Source organism: Agelaius phoeniceus, chromosome 9 (genome assembly GCF_051311805.1).
Source record: "Agelaius phoeniceus isolate bAgePho1 chromosome 9, bAgePho1.hap1, whole genome shotgun sequence".
Taxonomy (NCBI): domain Eukaryota; kingdom Metazoa; phylum Chordata; class Aves; order Passeriformes; family Icteridae; genus Agelaius; species Agelaius phoeniceus.
In genome coordinates, this window is record NC_135273.1 from 34,452,621 (window position 1) to 34,474,582 (window position 21,962).

The 21,962-nt window shown below is 44.5% G+C and overlaps 2 protein-coding genes across 10 annotated transcripts in view; both read right to left on the reverse strand.

Annotated features, from left to right (window-relative positions):
- CCAR1 (cell division cycle and apoptosis regulator 1) overlaps positions 1 to 3,294 on the reverse strand; it is a 32,921-nt gene extending 29,627 nt beyond the window's left edge. For 6 of the 7 annotated variants that reach the window (XM_054636892.2, XM_077183533.1, XM_054636889.2 and 3 more), the window contains exons 1-2: positions 3,181 to 3,294; positions 2,191 to 2,309 (exon numbers count right to left, since the gene is read on the reverse strand). In XM_054636892.2, the coding sequence (XP_054492867.2) occupies positions 2,191 to 2,309; positions 3,181 to 3,224 (163 nt within the window). In that variant the 5' untranslated portion in view covers positions 3,225 to 3,294. Of the gene's footprint in view, positions 1 to 2,190; positions 2,310 to 2,898; positions 3,020 to 3,180 lie in introns of those variants that run through there. The other variant, XM_054636891.2, reaches the window with a different exon arrangement.
- A 6,741-nt stretch (positions 3,295 to 10,035) lies between these two features.
- TET1 (tet methylcytosine dioxygenase 1) overlaps positions 10,036 to 21,962 on the reverse strand; it is a 77,474-nt gene continuing 65,547 nt past the window's right edge. For all 3 annotated transcript variants that reach the window (XM_077183534.1, XM_077183535.1, XM_054637169.2), the window contains one exon: positions 10,036 to 20,427. In XM_077183534.1, the coding sequence (XP_077039649.1) occupies positions 19,286 to 20,427 (1,142 nt within the window). In that variant the 3' untranslated portion in view covers positions 10,036 to 19,285. The remainder of the gene's footprint in view (positions 20,428 to 21,962) is intronic.

The window sequence follows — 21,962 nt, forward strand, 5'->3', positions numbered from 1 at the left end:
TGAGTTTACTGACACCGAGGTTAACAAGGAAAAGCCAATCTGCACCATTTCTTGGGTGCAGTACGGGTGAGCAGCAGGTGAGGCTGGTCAGCACACCTGAGCCATGACAGCACCTCTTCCTTGGGAATACAGCCCCCTGGAAGGTCACAACTTCACACTGAAAGGGGCAAGTTCAAGCAGAAACACTGCTCTTCAGCTCCCAGCAGTGTCAAAGAGCACTGCTCACTTTCCAAAAGATGCTTCCTGTGCTCTTTGTATGTATTAAAAATTAAAAAAGCAGGGGAACAAGTATGTACTAAAACAGCAGCTGGGCAGAAGAATGCCAGGGACTGGATTCAGGGGAAGAAAGAGGATGCACACACGGTGACTGCACTGCAGCAGGAGCAGGAAAGAACACAAACACGTGAAGAGGACACCAGAACATGAAGGAACGTGGAGCTAGCACAGAAAAAGGTAAAAGTGCAAGCAAATGTTACATCTTGAGTGGCTCTCAGGCTTGAGTCAGGTGCTGCTGGCTCAGATGAACAGCCATGAACCCCTGCAGGTGCTGCCCTCACTGAGCAGGTGGCAAATCTCTCCCAGCAACTGACACTGAGCAGTCCCATCCCAGTGACACCTGCACTCATCTGACTTCAGGAGGCTCACGAGTGGCTGGCCCAGGCAGAGTCACAAGAAAAGGGCTCAGAGGCTGATGGATGCTCCATCCACCCCCTCCTGCTCCCACCTCAGCAAGCTCTGGGATGACTGCAGCTCCTCCCCTCGGCAGGCTCTGGGCAGCCTTCCCTCTGGAGCAGGACATGGAGCTGCTCCTCCACCTTCCCCCACTAGTTCTGATTCCTCAGAGCAATCCAGGAGCTCCCATTCTCTGACTGCTCCAGTGCCTCCCCCAGCCTGACATGAGAACCAAAAGCAAAGTTTGGCTGTCCCACATTCCCAACCCTTTCCAGCTGTTAGGGATCTTCTCACAGAAGGAGACAGAGCCATTTGGATAAGGGAAGTGTGAGCTGTTCAGAGGAACAGAGAAAAACTGCTTGTGGGCAGCTGCTGAGGGACAGCAGCAGTTTAGGTAGGGAAGGGAGCAGAGGGGGCATGGAGGAAAAGGAAAAGGCACATGGGGACAAAGTGCTGTGAGTCACTCCTTGGGATGCACCGTGTGAGTGGAGCAGTGCCCATGGGAAACACTGCAGCCACAGGATTCACCTTGGGAAAGAAACTGAGTCAGGAGAGGAGACAGATTCCCACCCCAGAGATGCACCTCCAAAATGTCACACACTCCCAAGCTCTGCCAGGCTGCCATTGACAAAGGAGGTGTGACATGAACTTCATGTCAAACCCAGACCCCTCTGAGTGCCACTGCTTTGCTGAACTCTCCTCACACTGCGCAACACAGCTCCAACATTTAATTAACAAACTTTGGAACTCAAGAAAAGCACGAGGTGCTCCAGAACTGGAAATGGAAGCACCAAAATTAATCATGCATCAAACTTCACATCCTTGCCTCAAACCTTCTGTGCTGTAAGCCAACAGGCAAATGGAGCCAGACAGGTTTTTTAACCAGTGCCTTGCAATTAATAACACTTCTCAGCTGAATCAAAGGAAATTCTCTACCATTACTGGGGTAGTAGCTCTGGTTACAGGGACCTTTTAATTCTAACTCAACATTAAAAAGTAAATTCCCCCCTTCTCACCCAAGTAGCAAATTTCAGAGAACTTTCCACTATGTGGATTATATCGAATCTATTAATAAAACAAATTAATAATATAATTTGTAAACATTGATTCAGGCTGCCCAGAAAATGAAATTCAGGCAGCACTTAAGAAATCTGTAACACCTTACTAGAGCTGATGTTATTTAGTTCAGAACCATGTAATTTAATAGGAGGTAATTTGATTTACACACCTTGGAATATGACTAACTTGATATGTTGTTTATTGACTGAAACAATCAACCCAAATTCACCTGGGATTTTACTCACACCACTTAAGAAAACCAAATAACAAACAAAACCAACAGACAGCATCAGGCAACGACCTTTAAAGTCTCTATTGTGGGGAAAAACTCCCGATTTAAACTACCTAAATAGACTTTGGATAAGTTAGTCAGCATCGTGCCACTCTGAAGTGCATAGCCAAGTATGGAATCGCCAAATCCCCGATCTGTCAGGGTGCAAACACCGAGTGTAAACTGACCTGGCTGAGACACCGCAGTGGCTGTAAACTGAGTAGCCCAAGGGGGATTTTTCTGTCCTCCAAACTGAGCCATGGCAGAAGGTAGAATCGCCCGGGTGTCTATCTTCCGTAACTGCAATCTAGTAAAATAAAATAAAGCGCAGCTGCAATCTTTGAAACAAATACCGGCAGGCTATTTTAATTCTGGGCCAAAAAAAAAAAATCAAAACCACAAAAAACCCCAGCCAACAAAAACAAAACAAACAAACAAAAAAAAAAATCAAAATCAAACTTTAAAACCAGAAAAGGGAAAAAAAAAACAAAACAAAACAAAGAGTCTCGAAATATTAGTTTTACATCCCTAAAGCCTGGTGGGCAACATGCGTCGCGTATGGGGAAGACAGAAAGTTGTAAGACAAGTTATTTTATTTTCCCAAGGCCCAATCGCCATCTCCCACTTCTTGGAAGCGGGACTAACGTGACTGAAAACGCAGAGCGCATTCCCATTCCCAGGCACCGAGGGAAAGGTGACTGTGCGGAACCCAGGGTTTATATTCCTTGTTTGTCCCCCCGGCCGTGCCCGGGGCAGCGCTGGGCGCCGCTCGCGTTCCCGCACGGCCGGGCCGGGCCCGGGAACCACGCGGGCCGGGCCGGGCCGAGCCGGGCCCGCACCGGCCCCGCCGCCTCCCGCCCGCCCCCCGCCACCGGGGTCCACCACAGCTCCTTTACCCTCTGGGCAGCCTCCGCTCCCGGCCGCGTGTGCGGGCCCCGCCGCCGGCCGGAAAGCGCCGCACGGGAGAAAGGCAAAGGGAGGCGGAGGCGGCGGCGCCGGGCCGGGCGGGCGGGAAGCGGGGCCTTCCCGCCCCTTCCTCCTCCTCCTTCTCCTCCTTCCCCCTCGTGCTGCTACTGCCGCCGCCCCGCTCGGCCCCGCGGCCCCCGCCCGGCCCGGCCCTGCTCCGGGACAGCCCCGGCCCCGCGCGCCCCCGGCCCCTCGCGCCGCGCCCGCGGTACCTGCGCGGGCCCGCGCCGCCGCCATCGCCGCCCGCCCCGCGCATGCGCCTCTGCCCCGCACCACGTCACGGCTGCGACCGCGCGAGGCGGCGCGCGCCCGGCCCGGCCGCGTGCGGAGCCCGCGCGCTCGGGGGCGGGGCCTCGCCGCCATCTTGGGCGAGGCGGGCGGGGCGGGGCCGCGGCGCCGCCATCTTGCGGCGGGAGCGCCCTGAGGGCACCGCGGGCCCGGCCTCGGTGGGGGCTGCTCCTCAGGCTCCCTCCGCCCCACCAGGGCTGGCAGCGCTCATCACACACTCCACGGGGTCCATCCCTGTCCGAGATAGGCAGCCCCAGCCTCCTCCCGGCCCCCGGTAGCCGGCACACACGTTCGGGCCGGTTTGTGGGGGACTGGGGTCAGCTGAGGTGAGGGCAGAGCAGACGCGCCACAGACGCATCAAAGCTCTTAAGATGCTTTGGGACGGAAATTGCAGCCAGGATCAGTGCAGTAAGCAGTTCAGGAGTTCTGGGCAAGAGTCATTTCTCTTCTTTCTTAGTCTGAGCTGGGAAGGACTTAAAAGGATCGTCGAGTCCAGCTCTTTGAGTGGCCGATTCATGCAGGCATTGATCGAACCCATGACCTTGGTGTTGTTACAAAGAGCTTTCCATCCCTTCAATAGTTTTTCGCAAGAGTTTGTTTTGAAGGAGATAGAGACATTGATTCCTACCTACATTTGAGACTTAAGTCAGCACTTCGTAAATGAAAATAGGACTTAGAAGTGTTACATTGTCATTAAAAACAAGTTGGTGATGGAAAAAAGCCGTGAGAAGCAGCAGCATCAAATTCACTTGCAGTGAGGTGGGTTATCTTGTAGGAGGGCACCTGGATAAAGAAGCAGGAGATCATCAGGTGCAAGTAAATTTCTGCCAGCACCTGCTAGTTCACAATCTATAAAGACAGATCTGCCTTTGCTTTTTAAATTATATTTCAAAATTAGATGAGGGTTTAGATGTTTTACACTCAGAAGCATAGTTCTTTTAAAATCTACACATTTTATTTCTTGTCTCTTCCTGGCAGAACTCCATGCAGCCCACTCAGTTAACCAAAGCAGAATCTGTACCCTTTAACCTGGAGACAAGATTAAATGTTAAAAACATTGAAGGACTTTCTCCCATATTGTCTGTGAAAAGGACAATAGCAAAATTGTATTAAAGTAGAAAGTAATTGTAATGAATATCAGAGTATTGTGAATATTCTGCACTCCTCTGGCCCAGGGTCTCTTTATCAGACAATAAAGGCTCTCAAAGAAAGCCCCAGAAGCCCAGAGGAACCCCAGCCCTGATTCCTGTACCTCAGGCAGAACATTTCAGGTACTTTCCTGCCCAGGTACACACTGCTGCCATTACCTGGCAGCTTTTGCCCCTGCCATTTTTAGCACAACAAGGATTCCTTTTGAATTGCTGAGGTCTCTGTGTCCTCTGCTCAAAACAAACCACACTGCTGGGATGAAAACCAGCTGTGCTGGAAGTGGCAGTGAAAAATATCTGCACTTCTGGTCTTGTTTCTTAAAATCCTTCTAGGCCCCCAGACTATCTCTTAAGTGCATTGGACAATTTAATCCAAAATTCAAGTCTGAAATACATGAGATTTCTACAAATCACCTTAAAATAATGAGGCAGGTTGAGAAAAAGATACAGATTAGGAGGCAAACCCCATAAAGGGAATTGTTGCTCCAGCTTTCTGGTCTTAGATGTCTGCTATGAAAGAAAAATGGAGAAGGAAATGTGGTATAGGCTTAATTTTGGTTGGGAAAAAACCCAACAGCCCAAACACTTAATTGTATTTGTGTGATGTATTTTGGGGACAGAACTGGAAGAGAATTCTTCCAACTGGAAGAGAAATGATGATCTTCTAGTGAACAGGCTTTTGATAACCTGTGCCATTGACAGGACACAGGAATCAGTGTTTCATACCCAATGTGCAGCTCCTGGACCAAAAGTGAATAAAGATGATTTCTGTATCTGTTCAACCAAATGCCACTCCCAGGGAGATGGGTATTTCACTCAGTTGGGATGATGAAAAATCATTTTATGACTTTTCCATATTCTGATGGAAATACATTGCCATGCATCCTGTTCAGTTTCTGAATTAATTTGCAGATCTAAACCCGTCCCTATTGGAATCTCTTTTTTTGCAGCTCCTGATGGTGTTGTTTATTTATTCTCTCCAGAAGCCAGGAGAGATCCTTCAGAGAGAATCAAACACATTTTTACCTTTCTGCATATCCAGGAATGGTACCACCAGCCCAGGTAATGGCTTTGTGGTGCTGCAGTTGTAATGAAGTGCAGCATGTAAGGCTCTGAGCAAGTTATCATGGATTTTGGGGTGCACAAAAATTTCTCTTGTAGTCCCTCTGCCTGTAGCCATGTGTTCTTCACTGACTGTGTGACATAGTCAGTACTGAAATTTAATAATAAATACAATAAACTGAGCTTTATTGCATACTGCTGTATGCAATAAATACAGAGTATTTGACAAAAGTGATTCTGACCTGGCCAGACCCCTCAAGAATACAGGAAGGATGTAACAGAATTTAACCAACCTGCTCAGGTTTAGCTGACTGCAAGTAACAATTGTTTGTTTGTTTGTTTGTTTGTTTGTTTGTTTGTTTGTAAGAGTCCCAGGGTAAGGACAGAAAAGCTTTTGTGGTCTGCTTTATTGCAATAAAATAAAGTGCATTGAGAACAAACTTCTGACAAAGTTTTAAATGAGTAAAAATGTCACGGCGTAAATAAATTCTTAATTATTTTGTAGGTAATAGACACCAGAAGCACAGGGGAAAGTTTTCATCTTGATAAAAGAGAGAATTTTTTTCAGTGGGAGCAATTGAGAGAGTCCCCATCCCTGGAGGTTCTCCAGCTGAGCACTGCTGGGCAGTCCCACCTGGGCTTTGTTTTCCACCACAGGTGACACCAGGTGATGGTCTGGGGTCCCCACCAGCCTGGGGAGCTCTGTGATCTGTGAAGATTGTGAAAAATCTGTATTTTATGATTGGCTTTTGGCAAATATTCAAATGAATATTATATGTGTTGTGTTAGAAAGTAATGCTGTATTAATTGTTTTAGTAGTGTGCTAAATACAGTTTTAGGTTATAACAGAATATTAAAATAGAAACAATACTATTACATAATGTTAAAATAGAAACTATACTAAGATACTTTTTTTTTAAGAGAGGACTCACACCAAAATAGCAGCCACAAAACCTGAATCTTTGAGGGAAAGAGAATTTCTTGCTCTCTTATCGAGATCCTCCCGCCTTGCTCAGCCCTGAGGATGCCATAAAGATTCTAAAACAAAATTGACACTGACCAAACAAAATTCTTTCTTTGAATAAAATTTATACATCATATATGAAGCATATGAATATGCAACAAGTTATTGCTTTTAAGGGTTTATCCTCTGTTAACTTGGGTCCTTTTTTGGGCTTATTTTGCCCAGAAAAGGTACCTGGACTGTCTGTAACTCTTTATTGTCTCATATTGCCCTAATCCAAATTTTCACATTTTTATTACTCTAATTCTATTACTATTTTTATAACCATTTTATTACAATTCAACTTTTAAAATTTCAAACCCAAGTGATTGGTGTTTTTCACAAGATCACATAAAAACAGAGATGTAATTCACTTGGCCAGGAGCAGGGGCCTTTTATTTCAAAGGTTCCTCTTTCCTTACCCAGCCTGACTGGGTTCAAGCCCTCAGCACCTTCAGGGAGGTGCTGGCTTTGCCTGCACACCCAGAAAAGGCTCTCAGCTTTCTCCTTAGAGGGGGAACCCAGCCCTGTGAGAGCCAGTGAGGGTACAAATGTACACAGGAGAGCAGTGAGTGAACAGTCCTGACCCTTCAAAACCTCAGCTCCATTGCTTGAGAAGCAGGACATGGAGGGCTGAGAACCCATTTCCTTTCCACCCTGCCACAGTGCTCAGCCATCTGCAGGACAGACAGCCAGCAGTTCCTGGTGCAGGACAGACAGCCAGCAGCTCCTGGTGCAGGACAGACTGCCAGTTTAACTTCCAGGCTGCCATGGACAGGAGGAGCAGGGAGCAGCCTGTTGTGTGTGCAACAGGAGCCAGGCAAGGGCTCTTGCAGCAGGGACAGCAAAGGGCAGAGACACAGCAATGCTGACTCCTCAATACCCTCCAAGAAAAGGCAGGAACCGCCTTAATTCTTTTCTTCTCAAGCTCCTTCAATTCCATTTTTTGCCACAGAGGAAGAAGATCTTTTTTCCAAGCAGTCCTATGTTAGTTCAGGCATTTAACACACATAATACCTGGAGATCTCACAAAGCCTGAGCTAAGACAGCAAAGGACCACTACAACTGATTTCTGCTGCCTGCTGAGGTGCCACAGCAGCTGCATGTGAAGGGAATTTTGTGTTCTCTGGGGGTCCCAGCGCCCCTGGCACCTGACAGGCCTGCTGAGAGCACCCACACCCAGCACCCTTGGGCTCCTCTCTTTTTTCAAATTTTGGTGAGTGCCTACCTAGGCACAGCTGTGGCCTAAGGAGGATTGTTGTGCAGTGACACATCTGAGCCACTCACAGCCTCCTACCCTCACAGAACAAAAAATCAACAACTCCCACCCTTAAAGGATCCAGGTGAGTCCTTACAGGGCTTTCTGCTGTGCTGAGGTGAGTTGGGCTCTAGCACTGAGTGATTGCTTGGGGAGGCACTGGCTCAGTGCTGCATTTCCTGAAGGGATTCCTCCAGTGAAGGGGCTCAGCCATCCTCAGGCAGAAACAGCCTGTGTGTAAAACAAAGGGGCCACAAGAAACTCAACTGCTCACTTCTTACACCACAGGAAACAAAGGCTTTGCTGTCCTGAGCTGGAGAAAGGCTACATCACACCTGCAGCAGCAGTTTAGGACTCCTTTAGGATAAACAGCATGAAAGGATTGCCCAGTTACACTACAAATGGAGATGTACACGTGGGACAGCAGGATTGTAAGTCATGTTTGGCCTGGTGTAAAAAGATTTGGACATTTTCAAGAATTCAGGTGCTAAGAATGTAAGGTTTTGTATTAGTGGTATGATTCACAAAAGAGTATCCAGAAGCAAACTCACTGGACATGGAATTGGAGGCCCATCTTGGGAACTGTGCTCCAGCCAATGGCTATTGAAAGAGATAGGTTTAAATTTCCACATTTTAAATACTTTTCAGTTTGTCTAAGATTAAAAACACAGACAGGGATTGCTGGTATTTTATTGTAGACTATCTAGGCTGCATCCCAAACCAAAACACTATCTAGACTATCTAGACTATCTAGACTATCTAAACTATCTAGAACCAAAACACTAACTGAAGCATTACCTTGCTTGTGTTTAAATCACATTTGAATATGCTCTTGTTCTGATATACAGAGTGCACAGAAACCCCAATATTTTGATGAATGTAAACTGATCCTCTGTGTTCAATATTAACTATCAGCAGCAGTAACCAACATTAGCACTGCTGAACAGCAAATCCTGGTGTTCTGTGATGTGTAGCAGTGCAGGAGAACTACAGAAAACTTGCAACTATAGCACCAGCAAAAAGCTCATTTTGCAGCTGAATTAATTGTTAACAATTAACACCATTTTTGTAGGCACTGCAATTTAAGGCTTAAGAATTTCAAAGCAACCAACTGTTCTACATCAACATTGTATTACCTTGCCCAATGTGTATGAGAAGTCCAGGATACTGAGAAAGCCCTGGTGCCAGCTCCAGGGGTGGCTCCCTTGCAGCAGCAGCAGCGATGCCAGGGCAGCTCAGGCTGGACTGGCCCTGTCCCACAGGGCACAGGTGAAGCCCTGCTCTGCCACCTCTGCATGGAACATTCCAGCCCTGCCCAGGGGCTGGCAGCACCTCACGGTGGCAATGGGAAATGCTCCTCATGGATGGCTCCTCCTCAGGAATGCTGCTCCTGGCTCTGCCCAAGGCTTGCAGTGCTTTAGAAATCCTTGGGCTTTGTTGGGCACCGTGCTGGGGCTCCTGACTCTGCCACTGAAGCCTGAAGGTGAGGCTGTGACAAGGAGGAACAGGGCAGCTCAGAGAGGGCTGGGGCAGCTGGGAGGGAGAGGCTGCTGTCCAAGCCCAGCAGGGTCTGTCCTGCAGAGCAGCAGCTCACACAGGAGGGCAAGGGCTCCCTGCTGGAGATCACATCCAGCCCCAGGAGCTGCACAATGGAGTTCCTGGCCAGGGCACTGTGAGCCACAGGAGACCAGCATTCTTCTGCTCTCTAGGAGATCCCAGTTACCTGGAAGGTGATTTTTGTTTATTACTTTGCTGCTGCACATAGTGGAGAAGGAAAAGAAGCAAGTATGAGCAGAGTGGTATTCCTCCTTTCCTTCAGATCTGAACAACAGGGATCCTGTTTAGTATTGTGCACTACCATGTCAGTGAAGCAGGCTGGTGCTGAGGTCTGCTTTGAGAGAAAAGCCCCAGCCACACCCTCTGATTTGCAGCAAATAAAACCTGATAAAAATATTTCCAGTGGCTGTAGTTAAATGCCACAGGAAGTGATTCCCATAAGTTGCTCTGCCAGACAGGCAGCAAAAAGAGGCCCTGTAGAGATGTGTTCACAAACTGCTTTGTCCTTTTTAGTCAGAAAATGAAGTTCAGATTTTCTGGCTACTTCTCTTGCTCTGGGCACAGGTCAGTCCAGGCTGAAGCAGAGGCAGACTGAGAACAGGGACTGGTTTTAGGCCTGCTCCTTTCCAGTGCAGAACCTGCTGACCTTTTGGGTGAAGCCCCTGTAGGTATTGCTAATTAACAAATACACTTCTACACATGACAATGGTAATTATTGCTAAGAGCAGGAAAGAAAAATTAGACGACTAAGTGCAAAATAGAAGTATAAAATTTATTTAAAACCACCCACAAAGTTCTGTGTAATCAGGAATGATACAATTTGTAATAGTCTTTTTAAAAACTCATGACAAGATTTAAAATATATTTTCAATTACAGTATTCATTTAGCCTTATTCAGTTAGGACAATAAAAAAAAGAAAGTTTACGTTCTAAACAGATGAGACACACAAGAAAAATAGAACAGAACAGACAATTTCCACAACGACAATTTTTACATGTATGTTTCAATACTAGTATCAACATTTCAATGCATCTTGCTACATAAACATGAAATCATGTACAACAACTGCTTGCACCAAAAAACATAGCTTAATTAGATCTTTCAAGTAACATGCAGTCACAACTCACAAGTCTTCAAGTACTGCTGGTAAGGGTTCCCTTGTCTGCAAAGAAGATTTTAAGGTTCAGTTTCTCAGCTAGCGTAACTCTGCCCAGCTCCACCAGCCTCAGGGAGCTGGGCTCAGTTACACTAGGAAAGAATCAGGCCCCAAATGGTTTTTTTGTTGAGAAAAGGAGTAATTTTTACACTTTCTCCTGTAAATACTGTGACATAATGAAGTGCTTTTTCTTTCTGATTTTTTTCTCCCTGTACATCACCTTTTGCTTAAAAATCTTAGTTTTATGTTCCAGATTTCAATACAGTATGTTGGTAACTGGGAAGAAAACCTCAAACTCAAAGTTGAAAAATAAATATCAAATGCATCCCAAGGAAAGAAAGAAAGATCGAAAAGAAGAAAGAGAGAAGGAGAAAAACCCATGACTTTTTTTTCTTTTGCTTTGGCATATTGGTAATGTGTTATCTTCCCAAAGCAGGAAGGAATTCATTAGCCACTGCATGTCAGTCCAGCATGTCCTTACAAATTCATGTTCTTTCTTAATGACAGCAAATTCTGATCAGTATTTGTGACCTGGCGTGACATTGTCACATTCTGAAGAGCTGTCTCTTCCAAACTGAGCAAATAATCATAGAATAATTCACTTTAAAAACTGAAATGTATGAATGTTTGCATTGGTTAGAACTGCCTTTCTTTTAGCAGTACTGGGATATCCCATTTGTTTTTCTTGACTCCAATTGTTTTTTCATTTAGAGGACAAGAGCTTCATGAAGTTCAGCTGCTGCCTTTTGAGTTGCATGGATTAGACAGGCATTCACAAAGCTGGTACAAAATCTGTTCTCATTAGGCTCTGCAGTATCACTGCAGTGTAAAAATTTCAGAAGGAAAGTACATTTCCTGGATATTTTCTTTTCCTCAAACCTGTTTTGAAGGAGAAGTTTGCATTGCATCCCTGCAACGCAGCGGGGCTGTTGGTGACACAGAACTTGCACGGGCAGCAAGGGGAGCTCTGCAGGACTCGGGCATGCAGAGCAATGCCAGGGCTCTCCCTGGCAAGTAGCACCACAGTCAGGGAAGGCAGAAGGTGTTGGCTTTAATTCTGTGTCCCCAAACTCAGCAGAGTGTGACAAGAGCACACAGCACTGCACACTCTGCTGGGGGTGAAGTCAGGACAGAAGGGAGTTCAGTAGATTGTCACAACCCCAGTTTGTATCATCGAGGACAAGGGATCCAAGTTATGATAAAGGGTAGCAAGTATTTTAAGAATTACCATAAAAATAGCATTTTGGATAATTTAGTGAGATTTCTGGGCTGGCCATTACCTAGAGGTACAAATCTTTTAGCACATTGTCTTTGTAGACAGTGTTGGGCAAAGGACAGCCAATATAAGCAATATTTAAAACCTGGTAAAACCCAAGCAGGTCTCTTTTCAACCTGTATTTCTAAACTAAGAACAATCTGGATGGTACTGGCCAGTATGTGCACAGTAAGGATACCATGACATTGATTTCAGATGATTGTACAAATCACTCATTTGATAACTGGTTTTATTTATACTACTGACCTTTTATCCTCTGGTCAGTGTGATGGACACCCCAAAGGATGTAAGCCCAAGTGAGATCCATTTAGGGCCCCTTTATCCTCCCAATGCAATGCAAAGGACAGTAGTATAAATGAGAATCAGGGCCTCCATTCTTACTTTAAGACAACTCCCAAACCCTAGACCCTTTTCCCATTACAATATAATAAAAATACAGATATACATGTAAAATATTGATCAGGTCACAAAACTTTCCACGACAGCATTAAAACGTTCTGTGACAACAACTGCACTACTGAACATCAAAACCAGCAGCTCCCTGGCCCCAGTGCAACAACAGGAGCACAGCTGGAACTGGAGCTGAAGTGCCAAACCTGTCCTGGCCACAGCTGCAGTTTCTGAGGTACATCTGGGCTCCCTGACTTTGGGAGGACAAATGCCTGCAAGGTGAGCAGGCTGTTGACAAAAGCACCGTTGGTGTCACACCAAACCTGTCACCTTCAGGGACTGAGCACCCCAGTCCTGCACTACTGCAGGGATGCTGCTGGAAGATTCTGGCATTGGAATAGAAGTGTGTGTGGAAAAATGCCATATATATGGCCCAGCAGAAGAGAGGAAAAGACACTGTCTGCAGGAATTAAGGATACAGCACCAAGAAGCATCTTGAATCTTTTAAAACTGCAGCCTAGCAGTGCATGGTTGGACACCATGAGCAACTGTTGGGATGGTGAACTGGGGAACTGGATTGGGAAAATCCTCAAGTCCTAATTCTCAGAAAGACAAAGAAACAGCAATGCTGACATCTCAATACCTTTTAATAAAAGGCAGGAACCACCTTAATTCTTTTCTTCTCAAGCTCCTTCAATTCCATTTTTTGCCACAGAGGAAGAACATCTTGTTTCCAAGCAGTCCTATGTTAGTTCAGGCATTTAACACACATAGTACTTGGATATCTCACAAAGACTGAGCTAAGATTTAAAGAAGATGTAAAGAAACACTCCTGCTCTTGCAATCATGCAGGGGCTGCAGCAGCTGTCTGGTGTCAGGAATGGAGCAGAGCTGTTAAAAGTGACTCAAAAAGACAAGAGGACACAGAGATGCAACCCACATGAAGAAATCCTGCACTCTGAGAAGGAATAATGACTTTTCCTTCCCAGGGGATGATGGTTTACTGGTCTTACAGTCTCTTTTGTTTGGCTACTCGCAGATTCAAGAACAGACTGTAACAACTACATCAAAAAATCTGAAAATTAACTGGAAAACCGATTATTTGATTTAAAAAAAAGGAAGAAAACAGTGACTGTGACAGATTATGAATTGTCCCTCTCTACTGGACTTTAAAAAAATCCCACTTGTAATATTCTAGGCTCTGTATGAGAAAACATGAAGTAAAAGCCCTAGAACTGTCACATACAGAATGTAAGATCAAGGAATCAGACTGGTTTGGGTTGGAAGGGACCTTTAAAGCTCCCTTCCTTCCACCACTCCAGGTCACTGCAAGCCCTGTCCAACCTGGCCAGGGACACTTCCAGGGATGGGGCACATCCCCAGGCTCTCTGGGCAGCAGGACATAAAACAAATGGATTTCAGGGGGAGAGTCCCAAGGAGAACACTCAGTGTGACACTGCTGAGGTGGAATGGAGGTGGCTGGTTTCACACCAAGCAGGACAGAGTGCAGGGGCTCAGGGGCCGGCTGGCAGCGTTGGTGCTGCTCATGGCCAGTGCTGACCCAGGCCTGTGAAGGGAAAAGCTCCTGGGGCAGTTAAAGCACTGAAAGCATCCAGCAGCAGCAGGTGACCAAGTGAGCCAGCACTAACTGAGCACAGCTGATGATTTGGAAAGACCATGGAGAAAGGTGGCCAGAGAATGCAGTGTCACCTGCACAGAGTACAAGTGGTACCACTAATCCACACCAGCCATATTGAGTGTTTTTCAGGGACACAACACAGTATCACATAGAACTAAGTCTTCATAATTTAATCAAGAATGTGACAGTATTAAGAAGTTCTGCCTGTTCTCTAAAAGAACCAAAAAGGCTTTAACAGGGAAGTAACAAACACAGGGGAAGTGATCCATATGCAGCCTGGTGCCTGATCAGGTTCTACTGTTAGAAATCCTTGGCCTTTCAGGAAACCTTGAGTGGAAAACTCCTCCCTTGATGTAATCACAGTTTTGTAGCAACATCCTAAAGCAGAATGGGGACAACTTGTGAAGAATGACTAAACACCAGGTAATCCCAGAAAGAGACTGAAACCATTTCCTGAATTGTTGAGAGTAAGTAGCCACATCCTCTAGACTTTTGACACTGGTCACTGTTTAGATTCAAGGAGAATGTTAAGTGTGTCACAGACTAAATAAAAGAAGCTACTGACTTTAAAGTCAGATGGACCAAAAGAAGTGTTAGGATAAAGAAGTACCATGGCAACTACATGTACACAGAAGGCTGACTCAAAAACCAACTGTACCTTCACAACTTGGCCTGTGATTTACCTGTGCTGTGCAGAGAATCACCAGGGCTGGAAAGGAGCTCAGAGACCATGGAGTGCCAGCAGCACCAGCAGCTCCCTGTGCTCTCTGTGCCTCTGTCCTGGGGCCAGAGGGCAGCAGGCTGCCCATGACAGCAGGGTTTGCTGCCTTGTTTGTGTACATTGACAATGGGGGCCAACTCTCTCCCTCCTTTGATGCTTTTTTAAACCAGATTATGCAGGCAGAGACCAAAGGAGAGATTTCTGCCTGTGGAGGAACTGTGGAAAGGGGTGAATTTGTACCCAATACCCACAATGAAACACCTCAGTGGCCAGAGCAGGGCTGTGACACAGACACTGCAGGGCAGTACCTTGGTGCTCAATCATCAGTGCAAAGACATTCCCTCCACACCTCCTCCTGCAAGTCAGATCAAACCTGATAAAGCAGGAATGCCCAACAGTGACTGCACTGCCCTCATCTCTAACTGCTATTGAGGAGCACAGCAACCACAGCTCACAGCTGGCAGACAAGGAATCAAACCCCATTTTATGGAGCAGACATCACAAAGACCCTAACCTGAATTTCAGTGACCACAATAAGCAAGAAAGAGTTTGTCCCACTCTGCCTGAATGTGGCTGGTGTTAACAAACACAAAGCATGGAAGTGGCCATGCAGTTGAGTTTTCTGTATCTGAGAGCACAGCCATTTCCTTCTGATAGCCTAGAAAAGACAGGATTGCTATGGAAAAGAAACAACCAGATATATAAATGCATTACAAAGCTGGTGACTGCTTGATAAATGGAGCTAATTTCAACATTAGTTGAGCTACATGGGAAGTGAAAGAGCAAGATTGACCTCAGTTGGCACAAATGTTGGTCAACTGTTGCCCATATCCATCCAATTGAACATGGACACTGCAGGAAAACCTCATGAAGGAGCCCTTTGGAGTCAGCAGGGCTGCAGCAGTGTGAACAGGAGCCAGATCTAATCCACCATACTCAGTTAATACTGCAATGAAATAAAAAAGGTCTTTAAAAAACCCATACAGTTGTATGCTAGAAAGAATCTTGAGTACTAGACAAGTTGTCATTTACCCATGCTTGACATAAAATGTTGCTCAAGATTAACTACAGTTATTTCCTGTTCTACATCTAGAGGAGCACTGCCATAGGTAACACAAGGACTTTCACCAGCAGTTAAGATTCTTAGAAAGTCCTTAAAAAATCTGAATACAACTGTCACAGGTTGGAAGCTGCAAGTACTTGTAAGCAGTTAAAAAGCTTGGATCTTGTGACTGAAGTATTTATAGAAATATTTCTTTCTACTTCCTGCAATACACCAGCATGTGAAAAATCAGTAAATTCACTCTTTAATTGGACACAACTGCAGTGACTCCCCCAGGGAGTCAAACAAGCCCTGCTCCTCCCTCCCTCCCTCCCAGTGGAGGTGGGGTTGTGGTACTGGACCCAGGGGACAAAGGGCTGAGACACAATTCTGGAAGTCAGAGGTGCCCTGTGCTGGATCATGACATTCATCCTGGCATTCATACATACAAGAATTGATCCAAGACAAGCACACCCCACTGCCAGCCCACACCTGCATCCATGTGCAGGTTTTTCACCCAGAACATTGTGCCAGCTGATGGAAACCAAATAAAACATGCAGGTCTGACCAAGCCAGCTACCTCATTTTTGATCCAGCTCCTGGTCTGGCTATCCAAGGAGGACTTGGGTTAAAACCTAAGAGCAAATTACAAGCGGTTGTGTGGGTTGCAAAGGAAAGAACAGACCCACAGAGTTGAAGTTTCTAAGAGATAAACACTGTTATAAAATGATAACCTTACTGAAAACAATGCAAATTTGTGTACAAGACTGATAAATATCCTGAAGCATTACAAGAAATAGCACAGAGTTGTAAAAGCAGGAAATAGTTGCATTTTCTATACTGCAGCACAGCAACAGAAAGGATCAGCTTCTCAAATCACAGCAGGAAGTGGAAGTGGCCAACCTGCCTGGCAGGAGATGTAGGAAAGGAGTTTAGGTGAAAGCCAAGGAAAGAGCACCGTGGGTGATCTGGAATTGTGCAGATGATACATTTCTCTCATGTAAGTAATATTAATGAAGTAGTAACTGTGAGTTTAGCACCTATCAGTTAATAGTATTAATTATGTTAAGATACACATTTCTTTGTTAGAATTGCTGTTTCAAGAAAAGGTAGACCTGGGCTACCTGTTTGAAGGGATCCTTTTAGATCCACCTTTCAGTGCCTCACTTCTTAGAGGGAAGCTGCTGGGTTTTCAATGGAACATTTTTATCTGGAGTTTCCAGTAATTAAATGTGGGCATTTGTAGGAGAAGATTCAAGTACAACTGATCCAATCCACTTTAATGGTATGAACATTTTCAAAGGTAGAGATGGCTCTGTAGCTTACCAAATTCGTGTAGAAAATTTGTCACAGCAGAGTGCTGAATTACAGCATTGCAGAAACTGAAGCTGTCAGGGCTATCAGTGAAACCAAGAAATGAATCTCTGCATGGTGGGACAAGTACATGGCTGAACAGCTATGGAATGTACAGCACCACTGACTATGGACAGCTGCAATTCCTACTCATCTTCGGCTCACCAAAAATATACAAGTTTTAAAATGGAAATCTAAGGCACACAAAATACCATAATGATTTGATGTATACTGTATATTACATAGTCAATAAGCATAAAACTGCTGGTACAAAACAATGGCATAATATTGGTTCTGTTTCATCATTATTTACAATCCCTTCATATCCTCTATCTGAACTAATATTAAGCTTTGAACTAAAATTTGCAGCATACCCGGTTTTTACAGGTTTTACTTAAAATAGGTAAGATACAAAGAACTGGTTCAATTCCTCCACCCTCTGCCATTAACAGCTTTGTCAATTAGAGCAGGAATCTGCAGAACTGAACCCAGGATCATGACATGGTGATTGCTACTCCAGCCCTGGCTCCAGAGGAGTCTCCTGGATCTGCACCGCACCAAAGGATTTGTAGCACCAAGGTCCTGCCTGGCTCTGTGTTCCAAACACGGATGCACTTCTCGTACCAAACTGCAATGGAGTTCTTGCACTTCAGCTCCTCAAGGAAAAAAAGCACCTTGTCTTTAAATAAAGCAGATCCAGATAGTTCATATTCCTCTATACAGCACCACTAGAGTATAATATTATCAAGTATATGATTAGTATGTCTCCACACTGGCAAAGTGACTTCCTTGTGCCTGCAGGGTGAGGCAGAGGAGGGGTCAGCTGTGGCTGTGGCCTGATCCAGCACCAGGGACCCTGGGGTCAGGGCTCCTCCTGCCTCCAGCCAGCTCACATGGAAGAAGTTGCAGGATGAGGTCAGTCCTTAGCTAATGTTGTCATTTGGTAATTTGTTTAAATAAATAAGTTTAAACAAGAAATACATAGGAAAGGAGAATCAGAAAGAAGAGTGGGATGCTACAGTATTTAAAAGCAATGGAGTGTCTGTTTTTCCTCTGGTTTAGCAAATACTCGTTTTGTGATATGTCACTTTCTCAACAGAAATGAAGAACATAAATTTCAAGGAAGATTGCAACCTTCTCCATGTCAAATGTATAAATTGCTTCAAAAATTTACAAAACATTTTTGTAAAAAAACTGAACTCAGAAAGTTGGTGAATATAACAGATAGGTTATTCTTAACAAAAACTTTGCTGCTAAATATTAGAAATTTGATTGTTTTCCAACACTTCCTTTGTATTTTTCCCAAATTATTTTTTTCTATCAGAATAGAGTAAGGCAACTCTAGGGGGTAGCTTTTTATCCCAAAACAATCCTAGCCCTGAGGCATTAGGAACATTTGGTTGCCATGTTAACTTAGAAGGCTGCAAACAAATGAGACTGATGCACTTATTGCTCAAAGAAACCATAACAAATGCTGCCTTAAAAAACCAGGTAATATTCTTAACTCCCAATAGCAACACACATATTGACCAGACATCTCCTCTTTCACGTTTGTACACTCTTGAAAAAGAATAAAAAGGTTCTATAATTCATAACTGCTTGTTTATATGCAACATAAAATCTTCAGTGAAAAAGGGCAAGTTGAAAACAACCACATATGCTGTCAGCATACATCCTGCACCTGTAACACCATGGAACTCTGCACAGCAAGAACAAAATCATTTCTTCTGTAGAGTATGCACAAACCTTAGACAATATGATCCTTATACTATACTATTTCAAGTTAATTTTAAAAATAGAAAGTGCTTTTAAAATATATATTTACAGCTTAGAAACAACTTCCAGCCATCATTACCAATAACTTCATTCTACTGACGAATCTAAAGAACAAAATTAGTTGGTTTTCTAAAAGATTTGTCTGTAATTTGGACTATATAGCAATGGTTGGAAGTTGTTAAAGCAATGGCACCATGAAGTAATAATTCAGCTTATTTATTTTTAACTGTTTGATGTGGTTAAGCACCAAGAGCTGTGTAGAGCTATAACTGTATAACTTGATTTAACACCATAAAATGTGAACCTGTTAAAATAGCTATAAATGATTTCTGTAGTAAACAGACGATTTAAAGCACCAAAATATAAATTCCTAAAGGTAATAAACTGAATGATTCAATCAAGGTTAATAACCTAACCAAAATCTTTCTTTAGAATGTATTAAAACTATACAACTTTTTTTTTTTGCTTAAAATGTGCTTGAGCACCACCAAATGTTAAAGTCACAGTTTAAGAAGAAATCCCCCCCCCTTTTTTTTGTTTTTACCTCAGCCTTAAAATGGTTGAGATGAGCAAAGAGTAAACGACACGAGACTTGTTCTGTATGAGCACCTGAAAGCACCAGCGTGACTGCACCGGGCCCACGGACGCTACGCCCAGTGGTTGTAGGGCCCTGCCACTCGTGTCAGGGCGTACGAAGAGACTGTGATCACGTTATCCTTGGTCACTGTCAATGCTCTGCGGGATGGAATTTGGTTGAACTCGTTGTCTTCATAGAAAATATCTCTGCTTTCACCTGGCTGCTTTGCTTTCCTGTTGCTGGAGCTCAGTTCGGGGTTCTCCGGGCCCAATCGTTCCGCCTCTTTTTCTTTTTCTCGCGCCCTCTCGGCCATCTTTGCTTCCCACATGGCTAAACCGTGTTTTGGCTCATTTAAATTTTTGTGTTGGTAAAAAACTAAAGAAATTCTCGTGGGATGATTGCGGTTGGGTTTTTTAATTGGTGTGGTAGCATGGAGCTCACGCCTCGCACATTCAATTAAGATGGAACCATGAGAAGGTGCCACAGCAACTCCACCAATGTCATCATCCAAAAAATTGTGCTCGCTGTCTGACCACAATTCCTCAGCCTTTTCTTCAGAATCAGCTGCCTGTCCCAGTGCACTGCTTTGCTTTACATCAGCACAGTCAAAGTCACAGCTCTGTCCCCCATGGGAGCTGCCCTTTTCCATTGGGCATCCATGGGAGCAGTCGGCCGCGGGTCCGAGGGCATCCTGTGCCAGAGAGCTCGGTGGGAGCACTGAGTCACAGGAGCTGCTCAGCTCTGAGGGGGCAGAGGTGTCCAGCTGAAGCTGACAATTCTGTTTGTCTGGCTGCTGTTCAAGTAGAGTGGGCAGGGGCTCTTTGTGGGCTGGGGGGCCTGGAGCAGTGACCTCGGGAAGAACGGGTGGCACGCCGTTCACCTTCTCATCCAGCACAATTCCAGTACAATCTTTCACTGACACATCAAAGCTCTTGCAGTTAACATAAGGTGGCACGTGAGGTTGCTTGGTACTGCATTCAAAATACCCGTAGGGAACTGAAAAATCTTGTTCAATATTAGTCACTGCAGCTAGGCCAGACTTGTGTGCGAGAGATGGGTAAGGATGTAAACCATCCACCTTGAAGGGGGAGGAAGCCGTGTACTGCTTCAGTAAAGAGCAATTTTTAGTAGTGTTTGAAGTATGTTTCATGGCATAAAGGTGGTTGGAAGGCTCCATTTTTATTCCAGCTTTTAAAGCATCTGCTTTGTTCCCTAGAAGAAATGCACACCAAAGTTTAAGTACTTTTCAATCACTAAAATACTTCCCTTATATTTGCATACTTGCCTTCTAACAGGAAAAATGCACATTGACTACAGATTTTTCAAAATTATTATTTTTAGCTTTCTAGGAGTATCTCTATGACTGTACACATCTATATATATATATCTCTCACATATATACACATATATCTATTTCATATATATATATATATATGTGTGTATAAAATAACCTTGCTCAATTAATGCCTTAACCTTTTCCAGTCAGGCTGCTGGTATATAAAATAGAAAGGTATTTCACTGAGGGATGAAGAAAACAAACAGAAAAAATTAAATAACCACTAATTCCCAATTCCCACAGCCCAGGCTTACAGAAATGCTTCCCAGCAGCTGACTGCTGGCCTTCAGTGTTTACATCATGGATGAAATTCAGTCTGAAATTCAGCCTGTGAATCAGTTAAAATTCTGACCTGCCTTAACCCCACATTATGATCAAAGGAAAAAGTATGTTTATGGATCTTGTCCATCACAGCAAAAACTGAATTACAGTGACTCATGCATTCCAATACTGACTCAGAAATTGCCTTAAAAAAAAGTATCTGGCAACATGCTCCAGGTAAACCCATCCTTGTAAAATGGATTTTGAGTCATGTGATTTGGCTGCCTTGCATCTTTCCATCTCATTGCCTCATTATTTCAGGTCTCTGTGCAGGCATCCTTGTTCAGTTTCTGTCAGCCCTTAACCAGTTTGCAGCCATGGCTGCCTCTGCCAGGCTGGATTGGGAGCAGGCTCTTCTCAGGACTGCTCTCATCATGGGCAGCTTCAGCCCAGAGCCCATGGAATCAAGAATCCCATTGACTCTGCTGGCTTTGCACCATGCCCTGCCATGGCTGTACATGTGTTCTGCTGGCACCCCACAGAGCTCCTGCTTGCTCTCATAGAGGACTGTCAGTGTTTCTTTATTCCCTAAATACACAGAATGGTTGTTTTACCCAGTGTAGAAGCATAATTCTTTCTTCTACTCTGTCTCCTAGTAATTTATAAATCAGTGATGAATTAAAAACATTCCTCCCATAGGAATGCAGAAAAGTCAAAGTGGGATAATGACAGGCACAACAGTTAGTATGCAGAAAGTGAAAGCTGTATGGGGACATGAGGAGGTCACATCAACTCTATAAAAACCCTTCTATGAAATAAACCACAAAGTGTTTAATGACTTTAACAGCCCCCACCCCAGGGCAAGGCCTCTGCCCTGAAGATTTTAAACACAGCATTTGAGAATTGCATTCTCCATCACCTCAGGAGAGAGATTATTCTGTGAAAATAAGTTTTAACAACCCTTAGCACTCAATTATGGATTCTGTGAAAATAAGTTTTAACAACCCTCAGCACTCAATTATGGAACTGTAGCAAATGGATTTTATTTGTTTTTTAAATGTTATCCCCCCAAAATGCAGATACTCTTTGAAACACATTTACCTGTTATTCCTCCCCTTAAAAATGCTACCTAGGTCTGTGTTCCAGATTG